General features: G+C 41.3%; 1 protein-coding gene across 1 annotated transcript in view; it reads right to left on the bottom strand.

Annotated features, from left to right (window-relative positions):
- Window positions 1-6,250: 6,250 nt before the first annotated feature.
- Window positions 6,251-23,302, bottom strand: part of NYAP2 (neuronal tyrosine-phosphorylated phosphoinositide-3-kinase adaptor 2) — a 128,629-nt gene continuing 111,577 nt past the window's right edge. The window contains exon 6 of the mRNA XM_063408742.1: window positions 6,251-6,598. Coding sequence (XP_063264812.1) covers window positions 6,371-6,598 — 228 coding nt within the window. The 3' untranslated portion in view covers window positions 6,251-6,370. The remainder of the gene's footprint in view (window positions 6,599-23,302) is intronic.

The following is a 23,302-nucleotide window of genomic DNA, read 5'->3' as shown; positions in this document are numbered from 1 at the left end:
GGGAAAGAATAGAGCTCTTTGGTAGGAGCTGGATTCCACAGGAGTTAATTTGAATTTCCCCAGCCAGCTGGAGCCTGGGGAACGCTGATTTTCCAGAGCCCTGCAACTTGTAGAATCATTTACACTTCTCAAGTGGATGTAAAACCACGCTACAGACACTAACAACACCATTTAACACCCACTTTGCAGAGGTGTTAATGCCCAAAGAGAGTATAAGGTCAGGGAGAGCAGGAAGGAAGACATTCAGTCAGGAGCCACTGCTGGGGAGGTGCAGGCTGCTCTCTCCGGGGCTGATGGTTTCCCACGACATTCCCAGCCCTTCCTCTTTCCCCAGCCCTCTGTGAAACTTGCTGTGTATAAACCAAGAACAGCATTGATAGATCATGCCTTCTAAAATAAAATCTGTGGTGGTTCATGCTGCTGCTCTCCTCGTATGTTTTCATGAGGGTTAAAAGAGCACAGAGCCAGCTGAGAACAGGAGAGGAAGAAAACATTAATGGGGGAAAAAAAAGATGACGGGAACTCTGGTACCTGCAAATATATTTCCCAAAGCACATCATGAAAAAAAGGACTGAGACAGAAAAAGAGGAGACAAGAGAAGATGAAAATATACCACAGGTGGGGAAAACACTGAAACCATCACCCATTCCAGTGCCAAAAATCTCAATTAAAAGGTGACAGATGCGTAACCTTGTATTTAAGGAAAAGAAAAAGCACCATAAAAGAGATGTTGGCAGGTTTAGAAAGTAAATGTCAAACGTGTTCAAGTTTTGCCTTTGAGCAGTGCCTCTTTTCAGTTGTCTTTGGGTTTTGTAAATTTTATTTGGTTTCCTGCAGTTCCCTTGCCAGCTCTGAGTGCTGGCCACAGATCTGAGAGGTGCTGGCCCATCTTCCCTCTAAGGGCTGCTTGACTTCCCTGCTGTGCCCAGGGCAGGTTGCTTGTTCCCAAGCAAGACAGGCTCCTCTGTGCTTTAATTGCTTCTCAGCCACTCTGGCACCAGCTGAGGTCACTCCGAGGGACTGCGGGGGAGAAACAGCAGCAGCTCCAGCCAGGGGTATTGTGATGGCTTTCAAAATGCCAAAGGAACAGAGACCCAAGATAGAGCACTGCAGGCACCTTTCCACTTAGAGTAAACGTAGAGAAAATACTAGTGTAAAACTCAGCTGTTGCTTTTTATGGTCTTGTCTCCTTTTAATTTAAACCTCTTCTGTTTAAAAAACAATGGTATATAAAAAGTGTTTCTGCAGTGGTAAAAAAAGAAAATATGCATAATTGAAATAGGAAAAAGTCTGAATTTTCCCCATATTTATGGTCCCTGATGCATTTGTCAATGCTTTCATTTCATTCCTTCTCTGTTTGGGTGCTGCTGTGTCCAGAAGTGGTCAGGCACCTCATGTGGAGTAAGGTGAGTGTTGGAAGTCACCATGGTAAGCCTTTAGAAATGAGCTAGGACATTACATTTAGAAATGAACTGTACCAGTGAAGAGCACAGACATGAATCTGCAAAAGTGATAGAATCTCTTTTCCTCTTTTAGGGCTGGAGAAATCCCTGTAAAACAGTGGTAATCTGTAGTCATCCCTATGAGGTCTTCATACTAAACATAGAGCCTGTGAGAAAAAGGCTGGACATAGCTTCAGAGGATGAGTCACGCTGAACATCCATGTCAGGGGCTGGGGAGCGTGAAGAGGTAGCAAAACTTCATCCTGTATATGGGCCCTGTCAATGGGATTGCTGCTGGGGAGAGAAGCTGTGCCTTGGGGAGAGCAGGTGACTCCTGGGACCGGGAAGCACTTGGAAAGCACCTTCTGGATAATTTGCAGCCTGGCCCAGAAGCAGCTCCTGCTGAAGACAACCAAAAGCTTCCCCTGCAGTGCACTTCTGCATGCAGATCTGTACAGACAAAGATAAGAACATTTTTTGCATATTAGAGGCAGCTTTTTTTCATGAAAGGAGAGAAATATGGTCTCAGTGCCACAGTGAGAGCGTTACTGTTTCTTAATGGATTCTTTACTAGCTACTTGCTTATTTGTTCTTGGAAACCTTTTCAAATTACAAAATGCCTTTTTAAAAATATTAGGCAGGATGTCATCTTAAAGAAGTTGTCGAATTCCTCTGCAAGGGCTGGGTTTTACATCGTAATAAGACTAAAGCTTTTATCTGGAAACAGGAAGATTATGCTTACTTTTGGCAGATTTTTTAGAGCTTTATGGAGAGTGTGATAGGTCCCTCTCCCATTTGGGGTTATTGTGCAAATGGAGATCTTTGAAGCGGGTGTCTTCGAAGCGAGCATCTGCCATCCCAAACTGTGAAAAGTGCTTAGACAAAAATTTATCTGCTCTTCAGAGAAATCTTATCCTAAGGATTTGGTTAAGGATGGCACTCATGGCATTAGATGCAACGAGGCATGACTAGCAAATACTAACCTATTAAAGCAATTAATTCATTTCCTCCAACAAATGGTACGATTAAAAATGTGCCTAGGGAATGCTATAAATACACATCTATGACTTGACTTTTCTTCCCAGGAATCTCTGGCCCTTGTGAATAACCTGTCTCTAAACTTAAACTATCAAATAAAAATGAACAGCCAAATATTTTAAACTATTGCTTTTTTATTATAATTACACCGGAGCACAAATAAATAAGCACTAAATTATTGTAAAATATTGTCAATGCACTAAAGAAAGCAGAATTGATCTTCAAACAACATCTTATTACTTCAGAAGTATCAAAGTACATTTAATTACATCTTACCTAAAAAAATCACGTACAAAAAATGAAAAGAAAATTAATATGTATTTATACTGTGTATATAGAAACGGCTAATAATATATGATTACAGTTAGCCTCTAGCTACTCCTTAGTCCTACACAATCTCAGGCACATACCTGACAATTTCTAATGAAATATAAAAAAAAAACCAACATGACATTCAGTTTCAAGATATTGGTAAATGTATTACATTGGAATGAACACAGAATGATTTCATTTTATTTAAAAACCCTGTCATTTAAAAACATAGTGCCATTGTCCACTTCAAAATAAACAACCCGAACCAAAAAACCCCATACTATTTTATACCATTTGCTTTAATTTCTCAAAAGGAGCGATAAAGTAGACATACATTGGCTAATATACGTAAACACATTTTTAGTGCAAGAATAACAAGACCTGTGACTTTACTGTGCTTTCTTGAAATCACAGTGCACCTTACACAAATTGCTACACTATAATGTTTAACTTCAGGAGTTTAAAGCAAAATAAGTGCATACCAAACAATTTCATATATACAGTCTCCATAAGTGTGTGTATATATGTGATCTGTATGTATATACAGATTGCATATTTATACAGACTACAGCTTTAATGACCGTGTGTAGCTAAGCACTGTCATTCACCCTGTGACACAGAAGCTGCTGAGACAGGAGGTGATGTAGGAAATGTTTGACAGCATTCTGATGGCAGGACCATGTGTCTTTACTCGAGCCATGGGGTGGGCCAGCAGTCACAGGACAGGGTGGTGGCTGTGTCCTGCTCTGCCTCTGTCCCTGACCTTTGGGAACGGCTCCGCCTGAGCCTCACGCCCCTCCTCAGTCAAACGGCTCTCCAAGCATGAGGTTTGTTTCACATTTCTAAAGTGCTTTGAAGGTAAGTGCTAAGTTATATTTTACTTTTTCGTGTTGTCGCACTTTAAAACAAGAAGCCATTGTTTCCATGGGATACAATGGAGGTCTGGAAGCACGCGGGCAGTTATTCAGGAAGGACAACATAAACAGAGTGGAGCAATAAAAGCAAAACAAGGAGTTTGCGGTGGGCTAAGTGTACAAGCAGCTCTGCTTGGGACAAGAATGCTTCAATTCCCTGATCATTATTCCTATTACGTCTCGGTATGGAAAGGACACGATATGAACAGACACTACCAAGCACAGAAGCGTTCACACCGACACTGCCTTCCCCCAGCCCTGGGTGTGCCAGGGTGTGCCTGGTGAAGGAACTGCTCCGGGAGGAAACCAGCGAGGAGAAGGACTGGCAGAGCTGACTGAACGCTGGCTTGCCTTTGTCACCAGTGACTTTGTGCAGCTGGGGGAGAGGGCTGAGCTAAGTGTGTCACACATGGCTATGGAAAATTCTCCTCTCGCCACATTACAAGGAAGACAAAGCATGAACACTCGCTGAATAATGAACCTGTTAGCCTAACAGATTTCTCATGACCAACAAGATGTCTTCTTTCCAGCAGATTCTGGAACATTGTGAGATCTCTGGAGTTTTTCTTCTGCTACTTTCTTTCTTTAAAAAAAAGAGAATATGCAGAATAAACAGTTGGTGTCTTTTGGATGTGACGTGTTCAAAGATTCCCTCACAGCCTCTGGGTTTTTCTCATGTCTTCTATCATTCTGGCTGTGAAGGGGTCTTCAAATCTGCATTTCAACTCTGTACCTATTCCAGCCTTTGTATATTCCTAACACACCAATATTTAACATATGTGGATATACGTATGCACACATCTATGGATATATATAGATACATGCATATATACATGTATATGTGTGTACACATATGCATATATACATATACAATAATGCTAATATACATACACACATATAAACACACACCTCATCTTTTACAGAAATCTCAGTTTGGACATCAAAATATACATTAGTTAATTAGTTATAAAATATTTAAAAACTTTATTTCAGAGGCTGAAAAGAAACTACTACTGATAAAACATTACTGAAACTCAAACTTTAGCAATATAGATTACAAAAACCTTCTAAAATTTGTTATTTTTGGTCTTTTTTGATCAGCAATTACAGCTGTGGCAATGCTGTCAATATAATTTTAAAGAAAAGCCAATATAACAAGAAGTTTCAAACAACATACCTTTTCTTCTTGGTGAATATAACATTAAAATGATTGTTTTAAAGAGGGAATTTTGTACTACCAAACTTCAGACACATAGAAATTTTAATATACAAAATATATGCCATAGATCTTTTTTTCCCCCCTATTCCACCGCAGTACAAGTTTCCCTCGTCCTCAACAGATCCTTTTGGAAGATATTTCACCGCACAGATTTCACCCTCATAATCAGTATAAGCCATCTCTTTCTCCCGTTAAAACCAGGAGGTCATAATTCTTTGGTCATGACATAATATTCTGTGAAAATGGATGTAATATAATACAGGATTGCAAGCCAATTCCAGAAGCAGCCAGGAAGAAGAAATGGCATAGCCGGGAGAACACGTTACGTGGGCTTCTCCTTCAAAACCGCGTGAAATCAAGAGGGATTTCCCAACAGCCTTCCAAGGGGTCTGAAATGCAGCCCACAGAAACAACACGAGGAAATCTGACACGGCGCAAGTAAGGACGTGCCACTGGATTTCAAAATAATAAACATGTAAACATATTTAGTCGCCTGTATTTTCTGGACCGTCGGTAGGTGTGGACAGGGACGGCGGCTGCAGTGGCACTGCCTGAACCCGCCGAGCGACCGGCTCTCTCTGCCAAGGGCTGCACAATGCTTAGTCACAGTGAACCATGGTCTCTGCTAATCTACGGAACGTCATCAAGGAAGAGATTCTGTCACAGGCTTTGCTGCAGAAAATTTAGTTCCTTGGCCAAATCGTTTTGCTAACTGGTTTGTACAAAACCAAGGACAATTGATCTGGTTACCACTACGGGAAAACAGATGCAGAGCAATTATTATTTTAAATGCAACTTGGGTACCCGCACTGAGCACTTGTATTTGCAGTGCTTGCAGGTTTGCTGCTTCCCAGCAGAACTCTCTCCTTTGTCCATCCCACCCCCCAAGCTAAGGACATCTAACAAGTACAACTCTAGTTATCTTCTACAGCCCTAGCACCGAGTTGTTTTGTACATTGTCCTCCCCAACAACACGTACAACCACATGCTTTTGTACAGAGGCCACATCTAGGCAGGTCAGAGAAATGAAACGGTGGCGGTGGGGGTGGGGGTGAACAGTAGAATAAAACATAGAAAATAGGTAATAAAACAGTATAACAGTAACATTATATAGTAAAATTCTCCATAAATTTTTTGAATTTTATATATATATATTTATATATTTAAACAGTGTATTAGTTTGGGTGTTTTCAATATATTGATGAAATATTTACATTTTGATATCTTCTGGATCCAAAAAAATCCTGGATAAATATGTATGCCTTAATCCAGTTGGAAACTTAAATCTCTCTCTTGACTGACAGGTGAGCACTGTACCAGTGTATTGTTTCCTAGGAAGTTCACCATCTGTAGGTAAGTCTTAGGTTAGAGCCTTTGCCTTTTAAAGAAAGCAGGCTACATGTCCTTGGTGCCACACAGTGGAGAGAGCATCCTCCACCGACCTGTCAAATTGCAGTGTCCCAGAAAACAGTTTGTTGTTTGGAATAAGGAGGAGGGCTGTATTTCTTGGTCCCGGCATTCTTTTTCCAACTCGGCAAAATAGGCATGCTGTCCTGTTTGCAGAGTCCTTTCTCTGACTTCTGTCGAGCTTTGATCTCTTTGCAGAGGCAACGCTTTTTTTCAATCATGTCCAGCATCGTATGGTCCCCTTGCAACCACTGCATGCACGTCACCTGTTGGGGGAGGTGGATGGAGGAAGAAAAGAAGGGGGAGGTGGAAAGAGGAAAAAAACATACAAATAACTGTCTTGGTCATAGATTAAATAGGATTTTTCTTTGCAAAGTTAGCTTTCTCTCATCTGAAACATTAATTTTATGAAAAAAATCTATGCCAACAACAGAAATAGACCTTTACTTCTCACTACTTCTTAAAAAAAAAAAAAGGGATAATAAAAGATTCCTGTTTTAACTTCTCCAGAGGACTAAAATCTAGTATAGATAAATAGTTCTGGCCATCTAGCAGTGGTTGGATCTTAAATGATAGAATAGAACTCAAAAAGGCACATGGATCTTAACAACATCCTTAAGCTGTGGAAATAAAAAATTCTACACATTGAAACCCATGTTTTATACTGCTTTCCAAATCCAATCTGTCACATTAAAGCAGGGTGTTAACATTTCTGAGTATTAAGCTAAATATAACTGCTAAATTTGGTTAAAATGATTTAATGAACTCCATGCAAATGATATGGATTAACCTATCCTACTCTGTGATATTTCATTAACTGGAAGGCTCCAAGAGTTAAGAAATTCTTGGTTTTCATGCACGTGGAATACTGAAGAACATGATCCTGATCCAAAAAGGAAGGTTAGCATGTGTTTAACTGTAAGTACATGTCACAGCCCCTCTGAGAATGTGATTTCTTTTGAGTTCAGTGGGGAGTTCACAATTAATAATGTGTCTTCAGAGGCTTTAGACTGGAACAGAAATCACTAACAGTAAACTCTTCTGAAAGGGCTCATTGGTTTTGGATATCACAGTATACCTGCAGCTCAGGAAACTTTCTCTCAACACTTTACAAATTTGAAGTGATGTCTTGAGAGTCCCCACATTTTTTCCCAAGAGTTAAGGATTTGTGTGTAAGTAAACACACACAATACATTCACAGAGGCTGTCCAGGTACATCTCTGCTCTTGTCACAAAAATGAACGTGTACAGCAAAGTACTCTGTACTTTGGCAGAGTTTGTGGTTCATGAAAGAAATGTATTTTTATCATTAAGGGTATTTGAATACAGTGAATCATGCATATGCCTTTCATTCCCAAGTCTTAGAATGCCAAGCATGGGCATACACCAAGTCCCTACAACTGGAGTCTGGTTTGCCTAGAATCCCCTATAGAAACTTTCTTGGATCTCAGTAGTTTTTGTGTTCAGCTTGATGCATATTTAGCATTTATTGATAATAGATTAAACAAATGTTAAGATTCATAGCAGAAAACAAAGCAAAATTAATAAATGTAAGAAAGCCTACCAGAAAAAGTAATAAAAAAATATGTACTCAAACAGAAAAATTGATAGAATACAGAAACGTCAGAGGTTTTTTAAAAAATAAAAAGGGGGCAAAACGGGATAAAAGAATTTTATCACAGAACCATGCTTACCTTATCTACTAGACAGTTCTCTGAGTAAAGCAAGTTTAAACCATAATATGGATTTTGTCCTTGAATGTTCGTATGATTTTTGAATTAGACGGGTAACTTATCTGTAATGTGCCCTCCTGAAGGGCTGAGCCATTTCTTCAGAAATTCTGCTTTGGCTGCTCTTTTAATTGAATACTTATCTTTCATTTCAGGCATGATCTAATGTCTACTGTGGTGCCGGTGGGCACAAGGCACAGCATCTGCCATGCCCATGAGACTTTGTCTCTTTGGGTGCCCAGGTTTGGTCCAAAATTCCCTGTCTGAAGTGGAGATGCTCCCCTCCCACCCCTCTGCTCCACTCCACAGGTCTTTGGAGAGGCTCTGCCTGGCCCAGATTTCCTGCCACTCTGTTCGCCGGTGGTGGCTCAGTACTTACACAGCAGTGTCTTCAGCTTGGCTGGGTCCTCCTCCATGGGGAAGGACAGGGACACAGTCTGCTCACAACTCATTACACAAATATTCACCCGCACAGCGCCTTCTGCACCGGGCTTGACGACAACAGCGCTCGAGCACGGATTTCCCCTGGCAGGCACCGGGCAATACCTTCTCTTTCCTAGCCCCCCACGTCCCAGGCAGAGCGTGTGCCAGTGCCAATGCCCGCAGCACGCGGGGTGCTCCAGCCCCGAGTGTCCCAAGCAGCGCCCGCAGCACCGCGCCAGCCCCGCGAGCGTCCCACCGCGCCAGCCACGCTCGCCGTGTGCGCTGAGCGGTGCCACCCATGCCCCGTGCTGCCCATCTCCTGCTGCCAAGGACGTGTTCAGGGACAGACAGCACGGAGTGATTGCTAACATGGTGATTTCAGCATGCCAGTTGCAACTTCCCCAAGATTAGAAATGGAGCTGTAGAAAGTATCAGTTACACGGACGCTCTGCCACCCCCTGCAAAACAGCACCTAAAATATATCCGAGAGTAGGCAGCTCCAAAATATTTTTTTTTATACTGGCCACTGTATTTTCTTACCCTTAGTGAATCATTTACTGTGAAGAATTTGAATTTTCCCACTTTCCCAGACACATATTTTCAAGTCTACTTGGGATTTTTTTAATGCTATTTTTGTTTGATGGCTAAGTCCTTCCTATCAGCATCTCCTTAGGTGTACTGTCCACTTGGCACAATCCTCTCCTGGAACTGCATTCAGTAATGTTGTGTGCAGGGGAAACATGGAATTGAGATGGGCAAAGTAATTTGTTAAAATACACCAAGTGAACACATATGATGTTGAAAGGCCTGGGGAAAAAAAAAACTTTAATATTAAAATAAGCCTAAATACTAAAGGGTTTTTTTTTAAATATAGTTTTGCCCAGTTGTTTAGCATTTAAGTGCAACAAAATAAAAATATTAGGAAGAAAGGTTCATGGCCACTGGAAGGGGCAGGACAGACCTAGGAGGAAATCCCCATTGTGGATCAATGAACTACAGAAATGACAAAATAACCATGTTGATGATTTGGAGTCCCAGAGTGTCAACTAAATTTTCTGTGTGTCCTAGACAAATAACAGGCACTGAGGCTCACAGGCCAGGACTCAACCCTGCTTTTTAATCACAGTAAAAACCCTTGATGACTTCAGTAGGGCTACTGAGGTGTTTAAAGCTAATGTGTTTAACACTGCAGTCTTAAGCCTAATCCTACCAGTCACTGAACTGATGGCACTCACACTTAGCCCCAGCACTAATTTTTTTCACACCCTCCCTCCTTTCTGGCTTCAGCCTTCTCGTCTGGTCATGCACTAGGCTGTTAATATCCCTGCTACTTCATAACAAGGAATTTGTTCAGTGTGAGAGGCACAAAAAGTAATGATGTTACAACCTAATTTATGGAAAAAAGTAGAGCACTCAAAACATTTTACAGCTGTACAGCTCTCCTGGGAAAGATCCCATCGTGCTTGAGGAATGGTGCACATACTGCAGCATGTCAGAGCTTGGCTGCAGATGTGGATGTACACAGACAGGCACAAAATGCATCAGCACTGGAGGTAACAGCCAGCAAGACAGAACACAGCAGAGGAAAACTTGGTGCTGACCAAAGAATCTTGGCCCAAAGCCTGTTCTTATTGAAGAGGGAAGAAAGAGCCTGAAACCAAAGTTAGGATTGTAAGAAGGGACCTCCTGGAGACTCCAGAACAAGTATCAGGTACTATGTCCCATAATATCCTTTGGATTAAAAAAAATGCTGATTGAACTTCAATTTTTGTTTTGATGGAATTTTTACTCAGTAGATTATTCAATATATAAGACACATTTTATAAAATTCGTATTTTAAATCAGATAGAGCAAGAGAGTGAAGAAAAACACCAGGCAAAGGCCCAGAAGTTTGGACGTTCACCAAGAAGGCTTTGGAGGTAGGCTCAATTCCTTGCTCCTAAGCAGGCAGTAAAAGCTGTGATAACCAGATTGTGTAGGAATGTGACTGAGTGCAAGAGTAAACCAGGATGTCTGACAAGTTCTTGATAAACACACTCACCCTTTGATTAGTCATCAGCCTCTAGTTCTCCTTCAAAAATCTTCTTCAAAGCAAATGCTTGTGCCAAACTTGAACATCAACAACAAAAAGTAAGAGACTCCTTCCATAATACAAAACTGAGCTTTTCCATACAGTTTTAATCATCAACTTATTTGTAATCTTTAGACGAAACCATCATATGTTGCCACCTTACTTTTACTATTTTCTCTCAGTTTTCTGACATTTTTTATTCCAAAATCATTGGAAGTAAATACTATTAAGATCTTTTATATGCTCTTGGGTTCTATGTTGGTAGTGTCATGGAACAAGAAATAATATTCTAAACCTATCTTCAACTGAGATAAAACAACTTTGCATAGCCTCAAAACAATGCTAAATTAAAATCTTTCAAAGTAAAAAAAGATTCCCTCTGGTTGGTGTTTTAATGTTTTATGAAGGTCAAAGAAACAAGCTAGACAAAGTAGTTCCCTCCTCTGCTAAGTGAAAATGGTACATTTTTTGTGTGCCTACATTAGCAGTGGGCCTGACCTCATATCTCATTGGTTTGAAATTTCATATTGTTCCAGAAAGATAATTAGCAGTCCCAATGGTTTCCAAATACATGTATTGCTTAAATTAGATTGCCCTGGGCTAGACCACAGAAGTGTCTTGGAGCAGAGGTTTGATGGGCAGAACATGTCCAGTTCAATCGCTCTTAGGCCAGGACTTGGAGCCAGAGGTCAGAACATGCCATAACTCTCTGCCACATCAGAATTTACTGGGAAAAGCACATAATCCCAGGGAAAACTCAGAACAGGCTTTGGGGAGCAGACAGTGACTCACACTGCCAGGAAGCCCCTGGTGTGACAGCAGACTCTTTCTGTTTTCCATTGCCCTGGCCCTGGGCACCCCCAGCACTGACTGCCGGGCACTGCTGGCCTCGCTGTGCTGTGACACTCTGCTCCAGCACATCCACTAACCTGCCCAAAACATGGGTCTTTGAGGCAAGAAAATGAAATGTGAATGAACATGGTTCTTTCCTTGCTCTTAACCAAGCAGGAAAGCTTGGTTTGGCAGAGAGAGTCAGAGTTACAGATAGAAAAAGAATAAAATATTATTCAATGATACAATTAAGCAGCTACTGGTGGATACAACTTTACACACAGGCTAGCTGTGTTCACCAGGTGTAGAAAACATCTTGTATCTTTTTGTGGATGAATATCCACACTATGAGGTCAGACTCTTGGGCCTTTCAGGAACGGGATGCTTGCTACAAGGAGCACCAGGCAAAGTGCATCAGGACAGGCCCCAAGCAGGGCTGTGCAAGCTCCTGAATCCATGAATGACACTGAAAAAGGACATTGTGATACCTGCAAGTTACATATAAACCAAGTGATCCCATGTAGCATAGCCTTCCCAAATGAAAACATGAGGGCTGTGAAAAGAAAAATCAGTGAGCAAAAGGAAAAATACAGAGTGAAACATCCTCAGTGCCAGGCCTGGGACTCTCTTGGTTAGCTGTGAAAAATTTTATTTATTCATGTGTTAAATAAATAGCTACAGAAATACATGGATGGATAATGCTGTCTCTCAGTAAAAAGATATTTTGTGCTTCATAAATCCCACACATATCCCCTTGTCTCAAGCCAAACCCTGGGTAACCTTAGCCCTGAACATTGGGCAGGCAGGAGACAAGAAGTGAGCAAGACCCAGGAGCAATTCTGCTCCTCCAGTGTCAGGGTGAAGTGTGGTATGAGGATAAAGCCATGCTAAATCCCAGTGCTAAGAGGTGTTTCAGGAATCCTGTCATTGAAGGTGCACTATAATTTTTTCACATGAGTGCCCATGGAAATATGTGCTGCTGAAAATGCCATGTGGAAGAAGAAATACCTGAAATATTGTACACAGCTCTATTAGTAGTCACTAAGTTTGAAAATGTTGACAATTCTCATTAATTTTTGAGGAACCCTTTCTAATTTTTGAAGTGACCACATGATATTTCATGCTCTGGACACGTCTGTGATCAGGGTGTTTCTTTGTCGTGTATGAACCATTAATGACCTAAAAAAATATCTTCTGGTATAGTTTCCATGAGGGCTTTAGACAATACCATATCCCCTTCAGCTGTTTCTCCTCATGACATCTTGGCTGTTAAATCTTTTGCTTGCCTTGTTTTAATGCTGTTGGTTTATTTCACCTGAAATCAAAAGCTCTGGGCAATAGGAGAGCCCCATGATTCAGTTGTGTTTCCATAATTTTTTCCTAGTAGTGTAGGTTCCTGCTTCTTGTGCTGAAATTCCACAGGTTATGGGGCTGAGGAAGATGCTGCTTGCTTCTGGCCCTTGTGAGCATCTCCTTCTCCTGATGGATAAGAGGGGCTGACTCTTGAAGAATGGGGAAAACTATATCACACATCATGGCTGTCATATATAAATCTCCTGTTCCTTGTCAGAACTGCATAACAGATAAAATAAAGGCTCAACAGCCAAAGCGAGGCTACAACAAAGTGATCTAAAACTAACACAAAATCCAATGAAATGTAAAAAGGTAGCAGGAGGAGATTATTAGAAATGTCTCCTGGATCTGCAAGCAAAGTGGTCTCTAACAGTGCAATCTGTGTGCAGTGCTACACATCACTGTGCAGAGCCAAGCATGCTGGTTGGTTTTGGCAGGCTGCAGTAAGAGAAGAAGAAAGGCTTTCTGAAAGCCACTTACCATCCTCTGGGAGGAAAAGGTCCTCCCTCATGCCTGTTCTCAGACAGGAGTTTCCAAACTCTGTTTCCCACTGAAACTCTCGATGGCACTGTCTGTGGTGCGGATGGCTCCCAGCCCCTGGCAGGGTGAGGAGTTTCCACCGGGAGGGGCTGAAATCCCACTCTAGCAGGAGTCCTGTGCCCGGGGCCAGCGCTGGAGGGCTAAGTTAAGCAGCAGCAGTGACTTGGCTATCTGATACTCGGCTTGACGTGCAGGTCCTCTCAGCACATGTTCACAAAAGGGGAGTTGTCCAAGGCAGGAAGGAGTTCGGCCAGAATCAGGTTTCAGAAAATCTGAGCAGAGAGATCCTCACCCATTTGAAGACAACAGGAATCTACTGTCTGACCTCAAGGGTCCAAGACTTTGATTATAGCTTGATTAAACATACTGTAAAAATAACCTCAATAAAAACGATTTTAAAATACTTCAGAAGAGCACTTGGAAAATTATGTTGGACAAAATTTCTTTTGCTAAGCGTGAGCTATAACCATTGCACTGCTGTTGAATGTTACTTCCAAAGGCTGCAAAAGTCAGTAAGTCAGGATGGAACTGCAGGCTAAATTTGCAGTCATTCCCCTCTCTCTGACAGAGGTGTTTTGGAGGAATATTGCCATGAAAGATGCATAATTTGGCCCAGGACAGTTACTTGTTCATACAGCTCAGTACTGCTAACCCATTCTCCTGTTACTGACAAATTCAAAACAACAGTTGATTATTAATGCAAAGGTGATTAAAAGTAACAGTCTGTTCAGGAACACGCAGGGAGTGCAAGGTGAGCTGTGAAAGCAGACACTCTCCATGCATTCTGGAGTGCCTGGGAAGGCTCCCTGGGGACACTGGAGGGCAGAACTGCAAATTCCTCCCTAGGAGTGCCTCAAGTGTTTTCTAGAAGCTTTCCTCTGACGCCAGCAGTCACATTAGAATGATCCTGTGCATTTACGCAGTCGCATCACAAGCACAAGTGCACACACAAGGTGTTGAGCACTACACGATCTGCCCTTTCTGCCCTTTCACAAGTCCTTCTTTTCAAGGGACACGAGATCAATCTCTGTTTTCCCACTAAGAATATGGGAAAGCATTTCCCCATCACACTAGTTTTTATTTCAACAAAATAGGTAGGAGTGAACACTTTGTAATCTTACTCTGTATATATTTAACATGAAAATCATTTACTGACACCTGCTATTTCAACCTATGGAACAGCATATGCAACACATTTTAGTGCTCTTATAACATTTGAATTGCTGTGTTTAAGGTTTTGATTTACATTATTCTGAATTTCTAAACTCCTGGAAATATGTCTTATTTCAAATGATACTACTACAGAAGAAAAACAAAAACAAAGAACCCTGTAAAAACTGTAAAACTAGAGTCCCTGGAAAAACTCCATTATCACTCAATGTAATTACATGATGCAGTACTGTAAAAAAACTATGGACATCTTTTTTAAACCTAGAAGTCACTAAAAGACTTGACTACATTGTGTTGTGCTCTGTGGCCTGACTAATCCACCGCTTCAAAATGACTGACAAGATTATTTGGAGCTCCAGAAACTCCCAAAGATTCAAGATTATGAGCAATTAATACTTATCCTAAAATTAAATTAGCAAACGATCAGTAAACCTTCAGCACCTCTGGTTCCAGACCTCCAGTTTCATGATTCATTGCTTTCAATTACTAAATGTCACAGTTACTTTACTCAGAACCAGCCCTGCACATACTCCTATGCCTCAAGTTTTCCAGTAGCCTTCAGATTATTGCTGAGGCTACTAATAAAGCAAATTTTAGGTGACAAATTCACTGTTCTGCTTTCCATTTTCATACTGGCAGTCAGTCTAGCTATAGATTTTTCTGATCCTCCATTATTGTCTTATTTGGAAACATATTCTTTTCATCTAAGCTTTTTTTTTTTAACACCAACAAACTGCCCAAAATGTACTCTTGATCACACTCTGTAAATGCTTTCAAAAGAAGAGCCTGTTAAATTAACTGGTGTTGGGGATACTGTGGAAAGTCATCTCATGCATCTCAGTGGATCATCACAAAGTGCATTCCCATTGAGATCACTTATTAAAAATCAAAACTTCATCTGTGCCTTTGCTAAGGAATAAATGCAGAACTCAAGAAACCCACCATTATACTTCCTGTCATTCACTGTAAAATAGAAAGGAAAATACAATTTTGTGTTAGGTCAATCACAGGAGGAACAAAGGACAGACACTTTGCTAAAGTTCAGTGATACAGAGATCTCCTCTGTACTGCATTTTGCAGTGCAGTAGCTGCAGGGTAACCCTCTCATGTCCCAGATTTCTTTGGGGGGTTACTGACTCATTCTCTCCAGCATTTCCCCTTGCTGGAAGGTGCTGCTCTGTGGCATGTGTGCCACCACTGCTTGTGAACAGATTTTGCACAGCAGGGTGAGCTGTGACCCCAATGGCCACTGCAGCAGCCCCTGGGTAGCTGTAACAGCACCAGCACCTGCAGTCAGTGTTTCTCACTCTCAGTCATGGCAGCTTTGACAAACTGCCAGATTCTAAATCTCATTCAGAGGTGAACACTCCCCCCTCTGCACTGAGGGGTGCACACGGAGCAGTGAGAGCTGCTGGGCAGGTCCTTTCCTCCTCTGGATCCACAGAGTCCCTGTGGACTGCAAAAGCTCTCGCGTACAAGGCAGCTGAAGGCAGCAGGGTGAATGCTTTGGATACTGCTCGGACCAAGATGGGCCCAAAAATTGAGAATGGAAGAACGAAAGTGAATGGAAACAATACCATAACTTTGGAAGACCTAAGAACTGCAAGAAAGAGGACACTGAAACCTGTCCTAAAGTTACAAAAATGTGGGGACACCACAAATTCCATTAGTTTCCCCATTTTATTGGACCTCATTGTCTCCAAACTGTATAAAAAGCACCATTTCTATTGAAGTCAGTACCTGAACCCAAGATTTAACTAACTTTTATTGCTGCAGCAGATGAAGAACTTCACCACACCAGTTTACCAGCAAAGCTTTTACATCTTTATATTTCTCTAGCACTTTCAGGAAATTGGCCAGAAAAGAATTTTAAGAATAAAGAAATATAAAATTAGCAAAATAATGTGTGGAGTGAAAATGCCTCAGCACTGAAAGCTGCTTTACTTTAAAGTTGTTGTACTTATGAGAAATTTTGAAATATGCTCTTACATTTCTCCATTTTTGATAGTGAAACTGAGTCAAATACAATTTTCTTAAAGTAAATGCCATTTCTCAAATATTGTACTGATTGTATGGAGGGAAAAATTTTCAGGAAAGCATGACTAAAAACCAACACTGAATGTTCAGAGAGGATCATACTCTTGAAGGTGGTCACAACTGCCTTGTAAAAATGTGTAAAAACATTATTAAAAGACAGATATCTTTACTAATCATTTATTTCTAACTCAAATTTGAAGTGCAGTTAAACAATAGTTGCTGAATTTATAAACCATACTAAGAGTTTCTGAAGAATACAAAGATGTAAGAACCTGCCTCAGTATGAGATACTGTGTCAGAGGTTACCTTACAGCAATATCACTCAATTTGATTTATATCAGGAATGGCTGAACTATTCAGTACCCAAATCTAATGTAGACATGATTTCCTGGCACACAGAATGGCTGAGCTACAGCAGGAGAATCAGCCTGGCATCCGTGTGCCTTAGAAAATGAGATTCATTGGGTTCAGGGATTCCCTGTACCTTGCTTCTGTTTTCTGTCTAAAAGGAATCTCTGCAGGGATGGTGCTGGCTGACAGAGAGTGTGAATCAGCACTAACACACCAAACCAGCAGCAACAGCCTCCTCAACCGTGGAGTGACCTGGCAGGCTCAGCTCAGCCTATGCCAGCAGCTCAGACTCTGCTCAAATTCACATCTCCAGAGCAGGAAGGAAATTTCAATATCCAGCCTTAAAGGAATGGCTAACGACAATGCAGGGTAAAGAAAACACTGAGCTTCGTGGTAACCTATAGACACATATCACCTGTAACATAAGCAAACAAACTCACACAGTAAAGAAGTGCTGCTTTTCTCCAATTGTGTCTTAAAGTCTGGTGCCAAGAACCATGATCTGACCAATGTTAATTTTAAAAATGCAAACTGCTATTGTCTTTTCTCATTTTATTCTTTCCTACTGTGAACTATACTACTGTGATCTGAAACATCAGAGAGCAAATGTGGTTTTCCAGACTAAAAAAAGAGAAGTGCCAAATGAATTCAAGAGTCCACTAACTGCCACTGACTGGTAAAGGCCTAAGATCAGGCCACTGGCCCATAAACTCCTGTCTCAATTAGTAAAATATGTCCTTTCTCCAGCTTATTTTTTGTTGAGGAAAAGCATTCCCTGGACATTTTAATTACAGCTTAGGAGCAAAATGGGAACTTGCTGTTGATATATGTGAGGTTAGAATTTAACCCTGTAACTTTAAAAATGAAAAGGATTTTCTATGATGCAGTTTTAGTTGGGGTGAAGGGTCCTCCTTACAGTGAATCCTTCACCCTACAAGATTCTCAGTATTACTTGCATAAAGACTTGTTTTCTGAGATTTTTCTGAGTAGCTGCTGCCACACTGCTGCAGTAACACTGAACACTGAGACTGGTCCAGCTGGACAAGCTAGTACAATGATAAAATAAACTGTAAAGGGAGAAAATTTATCACTCATAGGTCTCATAGAGAAACACAGATGATTATAATTTAAGCTTCAATTCAGTGGATAACCTAAACACCTGCTCAACTGGAAAAAGTGTATCTGTTCTCCTCCTGACAGAAATATTTTGCTATTTAAGACAAGGCAGTGCTTTGCTGCCTCAAGACCAGATAACTGAGCCTACATACAGTTGTGTGGTGATTCATTTTACAAAGGGCTAAGAAATGATTGTTAGCTGTTTTAATAAATGCTTAATCAGTTGGCAATTATATGTTACCGTGAACTGCAAAGGGTAAGAGGTCTGACAAACAGTCTGCAATGCTCCCATAAAATCCGCTTATAAAGCTGAGTATTTTTATCCATTTCCAATGCTCACCTGCACTGGAGAAACTTTCTCTGCAGCCTAAGGCCCTTCTATACCCAGAATCTATTCATGGAAGGTGTTATGGATGTGAGTCACACCTAGATAGACAGCAAGTCCCTCACAGTGAATAGAGCTGGGATCTGCAGCACAAGAGTCCAGCTGGTTTAGGGCATTTTTAAACCTTGGAGCACTTCATCTGCATAAGGTACAGACAGTCAAAACTACACTGACTGAGCTATTTCCAAATATTTTTTACCTACAGAAAACTGTCAAGAGAAACACCAATATATTTGCCATTTTGGATCTGAAAAACTAGAAACCTTAAAAATTAGTAAAAAGAATAATCTTTTAAAGTTCTCATTTAAAATACATGATGTTTTTATTTTCATTGTTTTAACAAGACAAAATGAGAATAAAAGTAGGTTATCAAAAGTGGGTGCTGGCATTCATACTTCTTTTTTTTTAATTGACATACACTTAATGTATATGAATAGCCACACGTTTCTAGTGAAAGACTATGAACAAACACACGTACATATACAGAGATAGAGAAACATCCTATACATACATACATGAGTGAATATACATATTTATGTGCATACAGTATACAGACAGGATACTATACAGGTACAGTCAGTGCAATATACTGTATAAGGCTACACAAACACCGAGAGAGCCTGGTGGGGTGGTGACAGCCATGGGGACAAAGCCTGGATGGAGGTGACTCGACGCAGACGGTGGGGACAACCTGGCTGCTCTGCTTGATGCATCAGGCACACGCAGTTCCAACAGAAACATGGCACAAGACACTCAGCTCAGAAAAGGAGGGCGAGTGGGAGGGCGTGGAGGAAACAGAAATGCGTGTGAGCAGACAAAAAAGGTTGTTCTAGCTAGGCTGCAGAATGTTTGGTTCATTTACAGGGAATGTCTATATATAAACCCATGCTTTCATGAATTCATGCCATTTTTTTATTTCTATCTTTTCCTTTAAGAATATTATAAAATTCTTGCCCTGAGTTAAACATAAATACACACAGAAAAAGGGGTGGGGAAAAAGGAAATTGCATGCTTCTGGGCTTTTTTAAAATAAATTTTTAACCAAGGCACAATTTCTTCAAGAGTGGTTGCAAGACCATTTGAAATAAACTTAGCAAGTGCTATTGTTCTGGGACTGTGGCAAAACTAATTGTTTGCATACAAAAGCCTCAGAACAAGTTTTGAAGTGAATTTACAAGTTTTAGAAGAGAACAAGTAAATTTATTACATATGCCTTAAAAAGAGATTCCCTGAAGAGGAAGGAATGCTACCAATGCTACCAAATTAAATTATTTTATAGATAACTTACTGATGTTTGGTCTGAAATTATTTCACACAATTGACATTATATATTTGTTTAGCATTAGTTGTTGCCTAATTTTAGTGGAACCATGTACAGTGCTGTAAGGACAGCTAAGAACGAGATTAAGAACTTCCAGGTAATTTTCTTTAGCAAGCAGTACACACAGTGGTCTCACTGATTCAGCGAGCTGCAAGAGTCACAGCTCAGGCACAGCTGATCAGTGGTGGCAGAAGGCTTGAAGGCTGCATCTCCCTCTGTCATTGACTTGCATAAGTGTTTGATTGGAAATATTAGTTACTAGCTCCTGTGGTCCCATTCTGTACACCCATGCTCAAGTCTAACTCTCCAGAGAAAGGTCAGGGCGCAGAGGCTGTGCTTGGCTGTTGCCTCCACGTTCAAGCACTCAGGCTCCAGAGACACACAGAGTTCATCAACTCCCAGGCGTTCTGGAGGGGACCTCAAACTCCAGGGAACAACCACCTTCATCGTGCTGCATTGGCTGCAGCGTCTGTCTAAAATTTATTTAAATAAATCCCTCTGTTGAGCTGACAGTTTTACAAAGTGTTGAAACACACCATCTCAACTCTATCAAAACCAGGCACAACACAGCAACCCTCTAGAACCTCTGACCTCACAGGTGAGATCTTCTCACGTCTATCCTGTGCCTGTTCAAGAAACTGTAACTCTCAATCTGAGAAACAACTAGGTAAGGACAGTAAAAATATGTTGAGCATGAAAGTGAAAACCTTATAAATGCTGTGTTATTTCATCCTTTGTCAGAACCATTGCATTTGAAAGGTTTCAACAATTTCTGTCACCAAGCTCACCTCTTTCTGCTCTCTGCTGACGAGCTTACAAAGTTCATGCAAGAACAAGATATCAGGGTAAAGGAATGGAATACTCTTTCTTCTCCTCTCTTCCATCACACCTGAAGCAGTGGCAGCCGTGCCAGCACTCGAGGGCCAGGCAGGATGACAGACTCTAGATGTGGTGCTCAGATCAGTCACTCTGTCCCCACATTTGACACCCTCTTGCTGTGGTATTACTTTTTCTACAGCTGATCTGCTTTCCCCCATTGCTGCCTCCCTCTGACATATTCATTTTGTGCCTAAACCCCGTGCTATGACCCATGGGGAGGGAGAGTCACCAAAGCCATGTCAGGCCTTGGTTCCCACCGTGACAGCAGCGCATGCTCAGGTCCCCTGTGCTGTGGGACAGAGGCTCCTGTGGCAGTGTGGGGCCACTCTTACACCAGTCCTGGCAAAGCAATGCCCTGGCCTGCTTCTGCTGCATGACCAGCCCAGCTGAAGGATGAAGAAAAGATGTTGGGACAGCAACAGCAGACTTATCTCCCAGCAAAAGACATTGCAGCAAATGGCACGTTTGCTTCTCATGCCAATCAGTCAGATGTGCCTTGGAGGTGGGGGATGATGGATGTGGTAATTCCATCTACTTCAAGGGTTGCATTTTCTTTTCTTTTAATTTTGTTTTTAATTTTACTTTTTAAATAAGCATTCTCTATTTGCAATTTGTATATTTAGAAACCATTTGCACTGCTCTGGACCCATGCACTGATTATGTAAGACCAGATTCAAGCTGAAACTCAACACAATGCAATGTGGAGCCTTCCCCAAAGAATTAACATTCTTCTTGTTGCTCTCATCCAAAATGTTGACAGCATATTTGGCTGGACTGTCGACAGCAGAATTTTGCCTTCCTGTGTGTGAGAGATTTGTCTTGTAGAAAAACCCGAACTGTGGAAAGTAATCCAAGCGCTCCCTCTCGTGGGCACAGCGTCCTGCTGCACTTCAGAAAGGCACAAATCACGTAAATCCCAAACCCTACCGATTCTTAGCAGTGTGAAGTCCCCAGAGGGCTGTGTGACACTGCAGGACACAGCTCATGCCTCATGCCCGGCACTTCTTTCAAGGTGGTGGCAGTCAGGGTGACTGATCCCAGACTCTTATGTGCATTCAGTCTCAACAAGAAAATAAAGTCCTATGGCTCTGGATTCAGGTTTCTAAATACACTCAGGCCACACACCCTGGTCAAATCCAAACCTCATCTCAAGGTAAAAATAGCTCCTGTCCCTTAAATGAAGTTTCTGTGCCACGGGCTCCTCTCTGTACCCGTTGTGGCTTCTTCCATGCCTGTCCATCCTCCCAGGGAGGACCCAGAGGATCTCCTCTGTCCCAGCCATTTGCAAAACCAGCATCCATAACATTCAGTCTACACCTACATTTCTTTCTCTTTGCCTACACAGACACTAAAGATTTCTCCATGACAGGGTCATTTGAGAGAGAGACATAATTTGTAAAGTGTTCTGAGTAAAATATACCTGGTTTTCCACTTTTAGGCATTCAAATGCATTTTGTTGTATCAGTGACACACAAAACTATGTAAAATCGCTGTCACAGATACAATAGATTGCACCCCAAATAGTTTTTGCACTTTCTAATTTCACAAAAACCAAACCTTAAACAATTCCTGAGAGTCATACCCCTACCAATCTACTCCCATATGCAACCTCTTACTTTCTCATCTCTTACACTGAACTTATAAATCCTTGGTGCAGGGACAGCCTTTGTTCCATGCATATTGTCTACCATCAAATAACTAGGACTCTTGGACACCACCACAATCAATATTGTGGTAGATCCTATTGGCCAACATTAAGTAGGTTTTGGATGCAGTGACAATCCCAAACTTTATTAAATGTGATGGCTAAACATAAGGAGTAATTAAGTTCCTTTAAGTGAATATCTTCTCAGGCAAAAATAGAAGCTACCATCCAGAGTAATAAATAGTGTATAGAAAGCCCAGACCAAAGCCCCACGGGGCGCTGATTACAGAGCGAGCAGCATGGGACTCTTCCCACACTGTGCACATGTATTTTGGATGAAGAAAAAGATCAAGTATCAAAAGAAACAACCATAACCTTGGCTCCAGGAGCACGGAGACAGACATCTCGAGCCATTGCACTGGCTCAAGAGGAATACTTGGCATGTACACACAGGGGGAGGAAAAGGATTGCCACTGTCCCATAAATTGTTTCATATGTTTTGCTATTCTATGTCCAAAATACACAATAGACTTTCAGAACTTTAGAAAATTAGAGGAGGGAAGAAGGACAGAGAAAATTATAAAAGTGGCAATTAGCACAGTAGTTAGATATTCCCTTTGAATAGAAATCTGGGACTGCATGTCCTCTGAGATCATTAACCAGCAGCCCACGGGGATCATTTTTCCTTTTGGTCCAGGGGGCAAGGATGGCAGAAGTTGATTCTTTCTTTGCAAATCCTTGTGCATGATAAGAGCCAAAATAGCAGAATCACTAGAGTCTGATGTTAGTTCTAGGCTGAGGTTCATCAAGGAGTGCACATAGCACAATATTGAGTGCTGACATGGGTCCATGCTGTATAACACACACAAATTCTCTTGCTAGCAGAATTTATTTTTTACTATCATTTCCCTAGTAATCAAATTGGATGAAGGAATACTTCACTCCACAGAGTTCTCCATCTACCTGCAATGGCTGTATTTCTTTCATATAATGGAAGCTAAAAAAAGAGACTGCTGTGATCAGATGTGGAACAGTGGATCTTGATTTATAGGTGCTCCTTTCACAGCAGCAGAATTCATTAACTGCAGGATCAGGAACCCAGCTCTGCTACTGTGCCC

This window comes from Prinia subflava, chromosome 11 (assembly GCF_021018805.1).
Source record: "Prinia subflava isolate CZ2003 ecotype Zambia chromosome 11, Cam_Psub_1.2, whole genome shotgun sequence".
In the NCBI taxonomy this organism is placed as follows: domain Eukaryota; kingdom Metazoa; phylum Chordata; class Aves; order Passeriformes; family Cisticolidae; genus Prinia; species Prinia subflava.
The sequence above is the reverse complement of the archived record's forward strand: the minus strand, read 5'-3'. Positions and strand labels throughout refer to the sequence as shown.